Below are 16737 nucleotides of genomic sequence, written 5' to 3'. Positions count from 1 at the left end.
TCTCTTCGGCACTGAGGTGGGTGTCAGAGACAAGGCTAGGCTCACTCACTAGCCAACAACTCATCCAGAGATATAAGACTGTACGTAAAAAACAGGCTTACAATGTATCAAAGACCTTTGGGGCTTGTTCTGATTAATTTTATGTCAATTTGGAGTGTGTTTTGCCTGACATTAATGTTTGGATCAATGAACTTGGGGTAAAGCAGATTATCTTTTGTTATGTGGATAGCCTCAACCAATCAACTGAAGGTCTGAACAGAACAAAATCAGTTGTCTTTCCAGACCACAAGCTTCATCTGCACCGTGGGTTCTCCTGGGACTCCAGTCTGCGGGCCCACATGGTGCCACAATGTAGATTTTTGACTGGCCAGCCTCCACAACCACATAAGCTAATCCCTTATAGAGAGAGTGTGTGTGTGTGTGTGTGTGTGTGTGTGTGTAAAGGTCTGTGTGGAAAAAGTCCAGCCATTGTTAATAGAATGAGAATGGTTTGCACAACATTGATGTAACCTGGCAGCCACGTAGAGTGGACTGGACTAAGCATGCCTGAACAATCTGAACAATGACAACTTCACTGTACTAGTCAGTGGGGGCTACAGACACTGTTGAGTGAGCATGTGTACTGTGTGGCTGCCACATTCAAAGTGACTGAGTGAGTAGGGCAACGAATCTGCATCAGATTTTACGTTAAGCTTAAACATTCCCCCCCAGAAACAATTTGGATGATTCACAAGCCCACAGCTATGAGCAACTGGTGACTGGCAGCCTCATCATGAGTTTTTTTGTGTGTGTGAAACATCAAATTACCCAGGTGATGCAGTCCCCCTACAGCACTGACTTCTGGCTTTTCCCAGAACTAAAATCACTATTGAAAGGGAAGAGATTTCAGACTGCCAGTGAGATTCAGGAAAATATGACAGGGCAGTAGACGGTGATTGGAAAACTGCATGAGGTCCCAGGGTGCCTACTTTGAAGGGGACTGAGGTGTTATTGTCCTATGTACAATGTTTTTGTATCTTGCCTCTTCTGCAATAAATGCCTCTATTTTTCAGACTACATGGCTGGATACCTTCTGGATAGATATTGTACACACACACATATGTATATACATACACACTCTCTACTTGTTCTGTTTCTCTGGAGAAACCTGACTAATCCAGTCCTTACAAATAGTCAAATTTAGGCAGGTAAAATCACCAAACACCAAAGGTCTACAATTTTACTTGTTTAATTTAGAGTCTTTTTGGTTTTAAACTTGATAGATTATAATAGGTCCATTTCAATGATTAACTGAGCAGTAAGAATAGTTAATATTTATTGATACATATGCTACTTCACTTAGTCTTCACAATAATATCACCCTTAAACTAGGTAATATTATTATCCCTATGTTACAGATAAAATTTCTAAGACAGTATTTGATTGCAACATGAGTTCTACAGTCACACTAGGTTGACCTTGGGCTAGTTATGAAATTTCCCAAAGCATCAGTTTTCTTCACTGTAACAAAAGAGATAAATGTTATCTTCTTGTGTACTTGTGTAAGAATTAAATGAGATATAAAATGTGTAAAACACTTTCACCCATATCTGGGCCAATGAAAATACTCACTATATGTTGCCATTATTAAGCCATTAAAGCATGAAGTACTTAACAAGATAATGAGGTGTGGGCGAAAGATTATTTTTTAATGTTCCAAGTACTGTATGATTCCAATAATAAGTTCTTGTCAAGTCTATTTGTCTGGTGTTTCCACATCGCATGTACTTCTTGAAATGTTCTCTACACACCCAAATGCCTGGTCTGCAAAGGCATCCTGCAGGAGGTGACATATTGCTAATGCACTTCAAGATGGGAACTTGAAAGATATAAAAAGGATATGACATCTGGCATGGTGACTCAATTAATTACAGTGTTGGATTAATTAGTGTGCTGAATCTCCTGGGCCAACACCATGAGTCAGGCCAACACCACAGTGATATTACATTAGTTGGTGAATACATAATTTATAAGAATGTGCTAAGTCCAAACTGATGCAAGTTTGGGTAAGGAGGGGTTAGCAGGCGAGGTATTTGATCATAAGAAAAATTTATCTTCTTAATATAAAATACATATTAAAGTGCTGTCCACATTATAAAGAGGAATAAAATTACAGAAGCCTTGGAATTAACTAAATTCTCAAATATACTGTAAAATATCATAACACACGTTTTGCCCAAAGTCAGATAAAAAAAGACATCCCTCCAATCACTGATATTTTCTCCCAGAGATTTTTATAAATGGAGAATCCTAGTGAAAAACTCCCCCACGATTTTATCGCGCTCAAACCATGTTACAGGTGCTGCCGAGGAGGCAGTGTTGCACGGTGTTTAAAACCACGCATTCTGGAAGCAAAAGGCCTGAGCTTTCATTTCCTTATTTTTTAAATACAATTAAGAAATTCACGGGCTTGTTTTGAGGATACAGGGTGTGGAAAAGCACACGTGTGCAGTACACGCTAACCAACCGCTCTACCTGGTGCACACTCCCTGACACAAAAGTGAGGGAACTCTGGAAGAGAGTGTCGCTGCAGTAGAAAATTATTTTTAGAGCATACTTTAGTGGAATAACTATAGTTCAAGGAAATAACAGGAATTACCATATTTTTAGGACTATAAGAGGCACCAGACCGTAAGATGCACCTAGATTTTAGAGGAGGAAAGTAGGGAAAAAATTTTGAAGCAAAAAATGTAGTCAAATATTTGATAACCTGTGACCCCCCTCTGCTGCTGCTGCCCACCCACAGCGAGACACATAAGCTACATTAGGACTATAAGATGCACCCCCGTTTTCCTCCCAAATCTGGGGAGGAAAAGGTGGTCTTGTAGTCTGAAAAATACGGTATATATAAAGCCAAAGACAAAAGAAGAAAACTAGGGTGTTAAGATGGTTTTCTACAAAGAACCATTACCCACTACTGGTTTTTGATACCCTAATGAGTATCCACACACTTCAAAGAGTATCAGAAATTCTGAAACTTCATAGCTAAAACAGAAAATCCTTTCAGAAATACAAAACATGGCATAAAGTAGGTTTAGAGTGGTACAGGAGTTTAAAAAAGGCAGAAATTTCCTGTGCATCCCAAATTAGCATATGCTGAAAAATGTATAAAAGTACCGTTCTACATACATACAGATAATGGCACAAAGACTAATGGAAAACTGCATTTTTCCTATAGATATTATCTTGAGTAGTAAAGGGGGAAATGTTCATCTACATCAGCTGCAGGTGCGCTGTGGAAGATTCGTCAGAGGGATAGTGGTCCCCGTGGTCCCAGTGTCTGATCCGTGCTGATAAAGAAGATAAATATCTTCTGGCCTAAAACATTTTTTAAACAATGCAAGGGAACAAATAGAGGCCCTCAGACAAATGGGTTTAAAATAATATCTAACTCAACCTTTGTGGTTTAGACAATTTTACCCTTCTTGAATTTGCTTGAGTAATCAGCAAGTTAATACTGCTCTCTCAACGGAATCAACAGAACAGTTTATGAATACACCTCAACCAACCCAAACTTTTGGTGTGTGGGGGCCACAACCTCAAAACCTTCCTGAAGTGGGTGCACTGAACCGCCGAGAGTTAAACTGCCCAGATTATCATATAGTTAGCCTAGCCTATCAACTTATTTGTTTCTTAAATGCATGTAAAATCCCTCCCTCCTTCTATGGATAATACATGGATTCGGAAGCAAAAAGCACAACCCTAGCACCTCACATGTTCATTAAAAGCTTTGCAACAGAAATATTTCCAATTTATTCCAATCATTATTTTTAGCTGAACCAATAACCTCTGTCTCATCTGCATGACGTGGGATAAGCAAAGATCCACGCATATCAGTTTATTTCATGTAATAACTTGAACAACAAATTTCCTTTATGTAATAAACTGAAGAAGAAATGCAATGTTGGTGAGTCCAGGACACTAGTCAAGTGTACTCCTGGAATTTCTATGTCCCCACAGTGTAGACAGAGTCATTTGGTAGTCACGAGTCCCTTCCTACATAAACAGAATTTAGAGAGAATATAATTTCTGGATCTCCTAGAGAATATAAAACACCTTCCTCCCCACATGTTACCATGTGCATTACCACATAACAGGAGAGGTCCAAATGTTCTAATCACTGGAGCCTGCGTTATTACATAACACGGCAAAGGAGAATTAAAGAAGTAGATGGAATTAAAGTTGCTAATTAGCTGACCTTAAAATAGATTAGCCTTGATTACCCAGGTGGGTCCAATGTAATCATGAAGTTCTTAAATGTGGAAGAGAAAGACAAGAGTCAGAATCAAAGTGTGCACTTGAGAAGGACTCTATCAGCCACTGCTGGCTTTGAAGATGGAAGGGGACCCTACAGCAAGGCTTGTGGGCAGCCTGGAGAAGCTGGGAAAGCTAAGAAAACTGCTTCTCCCCTACAGACTCCCGAAAGGAATTTAGTCCTACAGACACCTTGATTTTTAGCCCAGTGAGATCATTCCAGACTTCAAATCTCCAGAACGACAAGACGAGAAATTTGTATTGTTTAATCCACAAAGCCTGTGGCAAATCTGTTATAGCAGCAATAAGAAACTAATATATTCGATTAAGAAATGAGGTTCAAACGTAACAAACACCCCATCTTTCTATTACTTTTAAAGCTATCTAATAATGAGTTGTCTATATAACTTTACCTACAGGTAGACTTTCTGATCTCAGAACTTTTTAAAAAGTTAACGATAGACAAGAATGTGAATCATTCATCCTTGCTTTTATAGCCACAAACAGTATTACCAAGGAATAACAAGGTTGTTTATTTCTTGCTCTTCATGTAAACCTGTAATGTATGGCAATTAATATGTGTCATCTTTAAAATAAAAGCATTTGTATATATTATTAAGTGTGAATAGTATTAGCCTGGCTAAGCAGATAAAGCAACCACCTTATAAATTACCTTACTAAACAACCATTTAGTATGATTAACCTGTTTCGTTCTAAATTCTGCGTGTATTACTGTCAGAGACAAACCGCTTGGACAATATCCAAGTTTTGTGTCCATGAAAAAGAAAAAAAATACGGTTATTTTTAGTAATTTCACGGGGAAGCAAACAGAGATAATTTCTGAGCGATGACAAAATATTGAGTCAACCATGTGAGAATATCCACATACCAAGGAATTATTATTCAGGTCCATCTTCCCAGCAAATGGGCCCCAGGTTGTTCCCACGGGAAGTTGCTGCCGACTCTGAATTTTTCGTTCCCCATCTTTCTGAAATACCTCCAGCTCTCCTGCAGAGAATGGAAACGAGAGGTGTTTAGAGTATTTTCACTTGTTCTTTAACAACAGCCACGTCTTTCTGTGTGTTTGCTTTATACCCACGATATTCCCAGCACTCACATAAAGAGAATTAATTATGCTTGTCTGAAAAACAACCAATCTTATTATCCCAAGAGGAAAATAAAACTTATCCTTAAAATTGTATTCAAATTTAGTCCCATTTTTTTCTCTTGCACCTTTTCACACACATCATCTACTGAAGTCAGTTCTATTTAGCAAGTCCTTAACAACCAGAAATAACACGTCTTCAAAATGCATAGCTCCAATGCCAAAACAGATAGACAAGAAACATGAGGATAATGACTTAGAGTTAAAATTCTTATATGTGATCACCAGGGTAAGTAAAAAATTGCAATTAAAGATATATGCCTTAAGCAGTAACTTTATGGTAATTAATCAAGACATGTTCAACCACACCAGGAGAGTGTTTTAAAGTACTTGATAATTTTCTGAAATTTTACTAGTTTCAATGAATAAAACGTTTATGTGTACAGAGAGTACAGCTGTATGTTTTTCCAAGTAAAAAACGTTTGATCAAAGTCATTTTTTATATATGCGGTACTGTAGGTAAGATTAGATACTATGTTACCAAAAGAGTTTGGACAAAAACACTCACAAAACAGCCACGTTAGGATGTTCCTTCCCTTTCTTCCAAATATGCTCTGCTTTCTCGTCAGATCGTATACATCTTTTGCCTTTTATCAAATAAATACTTTGGAGAAATAGGAAGTAAAGACAGCATACACACTGGCATAAAGCAGAAACTGAAATCCCTCAAATGCTTAAGAAATGAATTGATTAATTAAAAAATACAGGGGGACTTGAAAACTTCAAAGAATAACCATCACCCAAAACATTTTGGTGGGAAAGAAAAAGAAAAAAAATCTCAATCAGAAATTGGAACCTAAATAATTAAATCTATGATAAAATAATTAAATAATTAAAATAATTTATGATATTTATGCCTTGACAGTATTACCATACCATATTATACCCAAATTTTATACTTTAAAATATTAATCTTAATTATATGTTAGTTTTTTTAAATAGTATTTCTTCTCAGCCTGCTCAGCAGCAGATGTGAAAACGGGAAGGTGTAGAATAGAAAGGAGTGTAAGTGAAAATCCATAGAGAATAGAAAGTTGAGAAAAATTTTAAATAGAATAGAATGAGCCCTGGCTGGTGTAGCTCAGTGGATTGAACATGGGCCTGTGAACCAGAGCATCGCGGTTCGATTCCCAGTCAGGGCACATGCCTGGGTTGCAGGCGGGTTCCCTGCAGGCCAACTCCCAGCAGGGGACGCACAAAAGGCAACCATACATTGATGTTTCTCTCCCTCTCTCCTTCCCCTCTAGAGATAAATAAATAAATAAATAAAATCTTAGTCATAGTTTTCATAACACATTATGAAAACTTTGCATTAACCTGGCCTTAGTTTCTTTTCAAGTCAACGACTATCTTTAAACACGAACATCCCATCTTGATGTTTTCAAAAGCAATATCATTAACCTGAGTTCAATATCTCTTTACATCTCTGTGTTTATGTCACTTCTTTTAAAAAGTTAAAATAACCAATAATTACACTTCATGTTTTTACGATTGCTTATCCCAAAAGCCAAAATCGAGGTATATAAACCATAAACATTTAAAATATTGTGTAATGGTTGAATTGTGTCTATTATAAAATATAAACATATCTGTATTTGAACAAAAANAGCAGGGGACGCACAAAAGGCAACCATACATTGATGTTTCTCTCCCTCTCTCCTTCCCCTCTAGAGATAAATAAATAAATAAATAAATAAATAAAATCTTAGTCATAGTTTTCATAACACATTATGAAAACTTTGCAGTAACCTGGCCTTAGTTTCTTTTCAAGTCAACGACTATCTTTAAACACGAACATCCCATCTTGATGTTTTCAAAAGCAATATCATTAACCTGAGTTCAATATCTCTTTACATCTCTGTGTTTATGTCATTTCTTTTAAAAAGTTAAAATAACCAATAATTACACTTCATGTTTTTACGATTGCTTATCCCAAAAGCCAAAATCAAGGTATATAAACCATCAACATTTAAAATATTGTGTAATGGTTGAATTGTGTCTATTGTAAAACATAAATATATCTGTATTTGAACAAAAACATGTGATGAAAATAATTCTATACTCAAAGTAAAAAAAATTTTAACTTAGTCTTACACCTCTGTGTTTCCTCCCCATACCCCATTCCTCCTCCAATTGTCAAATATGCTCAACGTGGAAGACCCCATTAAATTCGTTACATTGAGATTGGTACACACACGCCCAACCTGTTTTCATTGTGATGTATCAGTAACTCACATGATTGGCAATAAGGAAATGGACCCAGGAAGATTCAATAGGCCTGAGCTTCTGAACTACAGCTTTAAAAATAGCATATTTACATTAAATAACATATTAATGCTTAATTATCAATTCATGATGCTTATTCAGAATCAGGGGAATGTGGAATAATAAAAACTTGGTTTTGTATGTGGAATAACAAACCCATGCCTGAGATTTGCCCCTGAAATTGTTTTCCATCCTCGTACAAGCTTTTTTATTAATGCACTGGAATCAGAGGCCTTGTACAGAGACATCCTCAAAGACGGAGCACAAATAACAATCTGTTGTGATGTCAAAGTGGAATCAGTGGGAAATGTCCCTCAGTGTGGGCACAGTTATGTGATAATGCAGTGTTTTAAATCTTTAGAATGTTTCTACTAGCAAAGAAATTCTTATTTTTATTTGATAGAAGTTCTTAGCTTTTTCAAACATACTTACTTGCATTTTAAATAATTTCTGTACAATTTACCATTTAAAGGTAAAATATATTTCTGTTCCTTAGCTAAACACAAGTCAAGAACATTCTTTTCTACATAACGATGATGTCCAAATAATTTCCTTCCTTTTACACACTAAAAAAAAATAGTCATGTCACATTTAAGTGACAGAGAAATCATGAGAATCTTTGAAAACCCTTATAAAAAGTAATTCATCCTCTCTTTCTGCCACTGACATTTTTCATTTGAAAAGGGTTCAGACTCAGTCTACAGTGACTTCTTATCTATACCTGTGGATTTACAAGAAAGTCTGTCTTTTAATGGATTAAGAATTACAAACTTAGGGCAGATCATAAAGTGATAGCCAAGTATCTCTGAAGTTTTTGAGGTGTCTTCTACTATGCATTAACAATTTAAGCAGACCACAAATATTTTTAGTTCTTAGAGATCACTGTAACAGAAAGTCTAGTAACTGTGCAAGCTGTCAAGTCAGCCCTTTCAACTTTATTAGACAAATAGAAAACCCCAGTCTCCTTTCTTGCTTGTCAAGAAGTAATTTCAAGGTTTGGGGGAAATCCTTTCTGTTGCTGAAATAGTTAAATAAAAATATTTATTTATTAGCAATGGGGGGAAGGAGGGAAAGGGCTGTCAGCAGGGAACATGTATAAAGGACCCGTGGACAAAGGCAATGGGGGGCAAGGATTGAATGAGGGGGATTGGTTAGGGCAGGGGAGAGTCATGAGGGGAAAATGGGGACAACTGTAATTGAACAACAATAAAAAAAGAAAAACAACAGCATTATAGAACTACAAACTAATAGAAAAGTATTAGCATTTAGATACTATAAGGCTACATGGGTTAATGATAGTAAGAGAAATAAGACATTATATAAATGGAAGATATATTTAAGTTCCATATTGCTTAAGATATGATATTGTTAATTGTTTCAATTACTAATAAGTGTCATAAAATAGAAGAAACATTACTATATTAAAAGTAAGAAGATTGATTTTTAGCCTTAACAATATCTAATAACCAACTGAATGGCCTTGGATATGTGAAATCTTTTCTGAGTCTTCGGTTTATGACTGTTAAACGGGTTTGTACTCACTTGCCATTTGGTTATCATGACACCATGACTTTCTTTCCCCAGACATGATATGTTATGATGAACAGAAAGAGTACTGGGCTGACACTCAAAGACTCAGGTTCTAGAACCACTTTATCATAAAATAAATGATAGACTTGAAAAGATTGGAGATATCAAAATCAGAAAGTAAAGCTCAGTTATTATTTGTTTGTTTCTTTTTGCTACATTCATTAGTTCATTCATCCATTTCTTCTTTTTGAATTTCAATTAATTAATTTATTTTTAGAGAGAGGGGAAGGGAAGGAGAAAGCGAAGGAGATAAACATTAGAGTGTGGTTGCTTCTCATGCACCCCCTGATGGGGATTGGACAGCAACCCAGGCATGTGCCCTGATTGGGAATCAAACCAGTGACCCCTTGGCTCACAGGCTAGCAATCAATCCACTGAGTTATACCAGCCAGGACATTTATTCCACTAATATACATTGGGTAGCTATCTATAAAATACAAGATAGTGGGTTACACTCAAGCATACAGAAAAAAAAAACAAATCTAGACCCTAGATAAATTTCAGAAACTGTAATCCATAAGGTTTGGGAAGTAGAAGCTATAGAGTTAGTGATTGTTCAGATTTTATGAGTTAAGGAGGGGAACAGCAACGACGTTCAAGTATCTGGCTTGGGCAAGGGGACCAATGGGCACGTACCTGCTGAAATTGGGACCACACAACAAAAATGACTTAGGGGTAAGATGAAGAGTTATAATTTGAAGATGCCAAAGTAGATGGGGTTGTAAGAAAAACAAGAGATGATTTCTGGATGAGGGGGTACAAGCCTGGAGTTCAGGAGCAAGGTCATGGCCAGAATGCTTAATATGGGCATTTATTCATTCATTAAAAATTAGTATATGGCAATAAAAGCCATAAGATTATTGATCTAGAAGAGCATGTATAATAATAAAATAAGAAAACCTAGGACAGGGTTCTGAGGATCTTCAAAAGGCAGTGATGAAGGAACAAGCAAAGAAAATTAAGAAGTGCAAAAGAATAAGAAAGAAATTGAGAATGTAGTACCATAGCAGACAACAGGTTGATTGAGAATTTAAAGGAGAAGGGATCAATTAAATAATCTGAAAATCTATGAAAGTAAGGACATACTGGAAAGGGACCTTTTGAAGTGACGAAGAACCTGGGTATCTGAAGTGCAAGGATTTTTGTGGAATGGGAGGTTGGGACATAGATGGGAAAAGGGTAAAAAATGAACTAGAAAAGAGTAATGGGAGACATCAGGTGTTCCTGAGAAAGTTCCTTAATCCTTTGTTCTTCACTTGTGCATACAAAATAGGAATTATATGGCATGCTAAAGGGACTTATATAAGAAAAAGAAGATGAAAAATATGAACAGTGAAAGGACAGCAAACTCACAGTTATTAACAACCACACCTAAAACAAAAGCAATCCAAGAGGACAGCTAGATCAGGAGTGGAACCATAGAAATGAAGAACACATGTAGGGTTAGCAACAGGGGAGTGGGAGGAGGAGAAGGGGGGAGAAGGTACAGAAAATAGCATAGACGGTAGGTAGAAAATAGATAGGGGGAGGGCAAGAATAGTAGAGGAAATATAGAATCTAAAGAACTTGAGACACGTGGTTATAAACTAAGGGGGGGAGAATGGTGGGGGAAGGAGTGTGCGGGTGGAGGGGAATGAAGGGGGGAATAGAACAACTGTAATGGTATAATCAATAAAATACATTTAAAAAATAGGAATTATAATACCATATGGCTGCTATGAGAATTAACTCAGATAACATATATAAAGTACTTAATAAATATTTCCTGCTTCACCCAAACGAAATCAAAGCATTCTAAGAGTATGTTCACACATTTCCATCATCACATCGAACCTTCACCCAGGTCTGTGGTCACGTTCTCTCTTTAACACTGAATTTTGTCAGTTCAGATGTAGATGACCAACCGGCCTCAATGCACTGAACTCCAATTCAGGCTCCAAATCCTTATCCAGAGAAACTTGTGGAAACTGCCCTTTGCTTGTGTCGTGCATTTGTGTAGCTTTCTTCACCAGCTCCTTTTTGCCTTTTTGGTCATCCCAACTTGAACTTCTATGGCTGAATAATCCTACTTTCACAACACTGCTGTTCTACCCCCTGCCAGACATTTCTCTTTCCTCTCATCAGGGAAGTCTTCACTGTGCCTTCCTCATCCTCTCCAGTTTAACCCCCACACCTCTCTGAGAACTGACCCTGCTACCAGGCAAACACTGTCTTCCTGGTCCCTCGATGAAACTTCCCTGAAGTCCAGAAAACACTGAGTTCTCCTTCCCTAATACTCCAATGATATCATATTCCAACATCACACAGTTTCGCCTTCATTATTTCATAGCTGTGTTCCCTTGGTAACTCCTTCCACTTCAACAGAAGTAAAACCATCTTGAGTATACTGCATGTATATTTTTATTCCTACTTATTCTCCAGAATTACATACAGGTTGTGGCATGCAGTAATTGCAAAAAAACAATTGAACAGAGTTGACTGGATAAGATTTTCATGACATCATAAACTCAATTTGGGTACAGTTAAAGTTGATTTTAAAGCCAGAAATGTGTCTTACTATGGATCTTCTCTTTGAACTACAACAATCATATGTTTCACTTGCTCAACATTTTATTACAGTAACACATTACCTCATTTGTGAAATATGAAGGATGAAAAATAAAGATTTTTCTTCTGTGTCCAGTTCATATTTTTGCAGTGATTCTTCAAAAAAGAAAACTTACTTTTTTTTAAACCTGTTGTGTAAGTGTACACAAAATATTTGAGACATATAAGATGGACTAATCAATTTTGGTAAAAGATAATATTGTTAGTGCTGAGGGCTGTTTCTCTTATCTTCTTGATAACGCATACTTTTAAAAGTCTGTGATTACTCAAAGACTTATGATAGCTTCACTTAAAAACAGTCCTAAGTCAGAAATCACTACCAAACATACTGCAGCTTTTAAGATATCACCCTACCTTTTTTTTTTTCCCAAAGAAATTTACTGGTGGAAAGAAATACTTAAAATCATGACAGAGATACTCAAATCTTTTTTTTTTTTTGAAGGTACTATCAAACCATCATTTTGTTTCTTTTTAATAGGGTCCTTTTGAAGGCTCTTTAGAAAGCAAAGTATGTGAAAATTGCAGCACACCAAAGGGGAACGGACACATGTGGGCCATTTAGCATAGTTATCAACAATCACACTTCAACTGACTTTGGCATTAAGTTGATGACATACATGTATGTGGTATTTACAGAACATCCTTAACTCCAGGCTCAGATTTCACAGGACATGGCTGCAAGTAAATGAGATGACAGAAGATCATATTTTATTCACTGAAAATAAATTTGGGGTTGGTTTGAACTTGCATATATATGTATATATATATATGAAAAAGCAAGTTCAAACCAACTATATATATATATATATATATAACCAAATTTTAAAGCAGACCACATGAATTAGTTAGGGCTCCCTGTAGTAGAAAGCTATAGCATCAGAACCCATATTTATATTTTCTCCGTGGTTGGAAAACATTATACATCATGGTATCAAACATGGACAGCCCTGAAGTCATGCTGAGTTCAGAAAGCGCTCAAAGATTCTAAAAATCTCAAAACAAGTTCAAAGTCAGCCACGGTGGCTAAAGTATGGCAGAGCTCTTGCTGTCTTATGGTTTAACCATTTGACAGCTGCTTGCCAGATACATAAGGGGGTTACATGACCCTTTTACTGCTGATTATCTTCACAGCGGAACGGCAGTCTTGCCACCCTGTGTGTGTCCTCAGGCATCAGTAACAGCGTGTTTCATCTGCATTCTAAGACACACAGTGCCATTTACGTGATGCTATGCTGATCCATCTCTAAGTGTGGTTTGGCAACGAAACAACAGTTCTTGGTTAGTGGCTAAAAATCGCCTTAGAGGGATACCTTTTCTAATTTTCCTTCTCAATGTTTGAGTCATACAGTCATAACACACACTAAACTATCGTTTTGAACATAAACTTGAAATATGACATTCCCTATTCAAGTACTCCAGTCAAACCCTGATAAATCAGGCTGGCCACGCAGTGATCTTATCCCTTCTGACTCTTTAATAAATCGAACCTTGTAAGTTCCTACTGTTGGAAGTTGTCACTAAATGAAATTGTGACCTTATCCGGCACATGAACTTATCCTGCTGACAACTACATTTATTGTGTGGATAAGAAAGGGGGAAAAAAGAAAAAATAATAAAGAAAAAAATGAGATATTTGATAATTCTGATCTCAGCCATATGTAACTCTAACAGATGGGATCTTTTTGATGTTCCATTAATGATTTGCCAAAGATGAGCCTCTTCTTAGAGAAAAATGCTCACCCTCGGTTAAGAGCTGGGGGCACTACAGATGGTATTAAAAGTGCCTGAAGAGGTACCGGGTGACAGCAGCGAATCAGAAGCTATTAGTGTAACACAAAGAGCCCTGAATTAGCCTGTAATTGCACTGGGAAAGGTAACATAATGGTGGTGGCAAAATAGAAGCATCTTCTTTCTGCGACAGGCATTCAGGGCCTGCAAACTCTGAAAGGAGACCCTGAAATTGTCTGAACCCTAGAGCCAGTTAAATCACTGCATTTCTTCAGAATGCAAAGTACACCCGTTGCCTGTTGTCTCCAAAAAGTTATAGAAATCAGTGCGCACGGCTTGGTCTAAGAAGCAAAGCAACACACACATGCTACCGAATCCTGGCAGGTATTAAAACCCTGGGACTTTTTACCTTATTACTCTGGCTAACCTTAAACATTCACGGATGGGTATCCTTTCTAACCTAAGGCCCATGGATACCTACAAATTATCATTTTCAATATACAGAAATAGAAGGGATAAAATATGGCTCTGGGTAGTAATATTATTGGGAATAAAATAGAAAATTCAGGATTTTTTAAAAAAACAACACCACAATCTAAAGTACAGAAGGCCATAATCTGCATAATCACCTGCAAAATAAATGTTGTATGTAGAGATCATGTTCAAGTTTGGAGAAAGAAACTGCATATTCTGCCCTTGTCTCAATGGTTTATTTGTATGAATAATCAAAAAAATCCCCAGCTCATTCCAGGTACCTGAAAATGCTCATCTGGAGTCTGACTAGCTTTTGGGAATGTTTGGAAAAGTCATTGGAGGGAGGAGCGGCAGCTTCTGGCCACAGTGCAGCTACCGGAGGTAGAGCCGTAGTCTTTGCTCGAGATTCCTGGCCCAGTGTGTCTCTCCGCTGCCAGAAACCCTACCTGACCTTCCAGACAACACTCCTCATCACGGGCTGACCTGCCACCACTTCCGGATTCAAATCTTGAGACACAGAGGGAGTGAATGGCCATGGAAGAATCGTCACGGAGATGAGAGGGCTAGGATAGCAGACACAGGAAATGGTGGGGGGAGAAACAGCCAGAAGTCAGTCTACTGGTGGGAGGGCCACAGAGGGGTCACCGTCTGCATGGCACTGGTCTGGGAAGGCTTGTTTTCTCTAGGAGGAGAAACTCCAAAGAAAAGACTACGGGTACCAATCAACCTCAGATCCTGTTTGACAAGACAGAAGCAAGGATCACCTGCTAAAGAACATTTAATAAAGACCATCAAGGGACCTCATTGATACTTATGGTTCTAAATTTTAAGCAACACTTACTTTGGTCTCTTAAAATTGCCAGCTTTCTCATAGGTTACATTTATTAATTTAGGAGAAGACAGCAGGTGCACACTGAAACTCTCACAGGTCATTGCTGAATTTACTGATGTACAAGGTGTTTCTTTAGCTCAACATCTGTCAGAAAGCTAAATACAGTCACTTTCACGTGGTCAGATGATATAGATGGAGATGAGAGAAAATATACTGACCAGTTTTAACAGGTAAACACGATTAAGCATCAATTGTGTTTAGAATCAGTTTTGCCAGGAAGGTAAGGTCTATAAAACCCTCCACTTGGGAGTGGAAGGGGCACTTTTGGGGTCACAACATGGGACCCAAAACTCACCACAAGGTGAGTTTAAACCTTGCCGTCCTTTGAAGGCTCTCTGTCACTTCCTGCTAAACACATCCCTGATTCACACAGTCTCTCCTTGTCAGAAGTTCAGAGGTGGTCTCTCCGTTTGAACTCCCACAATATTTGATTTTTAACTCTAGGATTTTTCATCCTTTTCTTCCTACTCATGGTGATTTGTGTGTATTTATTAGCTCTCTTTGTGGAACTTTCTAGATACCCCACAATGCTTTACCTGGCAGAGCTGCAGAAAAATACAAAAGTGTGTGTAATGTGTATGTGCTCACTACTCTGGGTTAAAGAAGGTATTCAAATCAATCAATTTGTACATTTATAGTTTTTCAGAAACTTCATTTTTTATCCTCACCCAAGGACATTTTTGCAATGCTTTTACAGAGAGAAGGGTGAGAGAAAAGGAGAGAAAGAAACACGGATGCAAGAGAAAAGCACCAATCAGTTGCCTCCTACACACAGCCAGACCGGGAATCGAACTTGGAACCTGCAACCCAGGTACGTGCCTTGACAAGAACTGAACCCCAACCTTTCGGTTACTGGATGTTGCTCCAACCAACTGAGTCACACCATCCAGAACTACCTTTTCACTCTGTAACACACATTTCAATCATTACTTCCCTGAACAGAAAGCAGGCAGAGTAGGTGTAATTTTCACCACTTTACCGTATTTATGGGGCTGGACTCAAAGCTAAATTAGTAACTTACTTAAGTTAACAAAATTAGTAGTGAAACTAGGACTCTGACCTTGGTTTTCTGACACTCTCGTGCTCATTTTACTTTATCAAACTGCCTCTTTAAAAAAAATTTAACAACCTAACTAGGTGGAACGATTGACCTCAAGCCCCAGTATCATATCAGCAGCCATTAGAGTGGATTCATTTCTAAGATAAGCTGCCAGTCAAGGGGGAAAGCAGAAGGTGAATGCCTGCAGGATGGGGCCACAGGGCGAGGCTTGAAGAAGGCAGGGTGGTAGAAAAGATTAGACAAACACAGCCCTGGAAAGTATGACAGCGGGGAGAGCGGCAAAATTATTGCTTGATTATCAGCATTCACAATATCCTCGTAAACTTTTACATCTCTGTCCCCAAAATTTCAGAAAGAAAATCTAAGATACATAGTTCTAAAACAGTATAATTTCTTCCCTTCCCTTCCTTTGAGGATCATTAGACAAGGAAAATAATTAGTTATTAAATCAGCTAAAATAAAAAAAAACTGGAAGTCTGATTAAATACAGCAGGTTATTACTAGCATAAGAAAAGACACGTTTTTCATCTTAAGAGCACAAAGTTCAAGCATCCTGAACACTCCAAAACAGCGCCCCAACTTCTCCTTTGGTTGACGGCACTTTTCCGAAGAAAACTCTGATGTGAAGTTGTACAAAGTGATTGCAAACTGGAAATTCTGGTG

The 16737-nt window shown here is 37.6% G+C and overlaps 1 protein-coding gene across 2 annotated transcripts in view; it reads right to left on the bottom strand.

The window, feature by feature from the left end:
• ZFPM2 (zinc finger protein, FOG family member 2) overlaps window positions 1–16737 on the bottom strand; it is a 443439-nt gene that overhangs the window by 224423 nt on the left and 202279 nt on the right. For both annotated transcript variants that reach the window (XM_037048373.1, XM_037048374.1), the window contains one exon: window positions 5183–5301. In XM_037048373.1, the coding sequence (XP_036904268.1) occupies window positions 5183–5301 (119 nt within the window). The remainder of the gene's footprint in view (window positions 1–5182; window positions 5302–16737) is intronic.

The sequence above is a fragment of the Sturnira hondurensis genome, unplaced genomic scaffold, assembly GCF_014824575.4.
Source record: "Sturnira hondurensis isolate 20B ecotype Veracruz unplaced genomic scaffold, ASM1482457v3 Scaffold0006413, whole genome shotgun sequence".
Taxonomy (NCBI): domain Eukaryota; kingdom Metazoa; phylum Chordata; class Mammalia; order Chiroptera; family Phyllostomidae; genus Sturnira; species Sturnira hondurensis.
The sequence above is the reverse complement of the archived record's forward strand: the minus strand, read 5'-3'. Positions and strand labels throughout refer to the sequence as shown.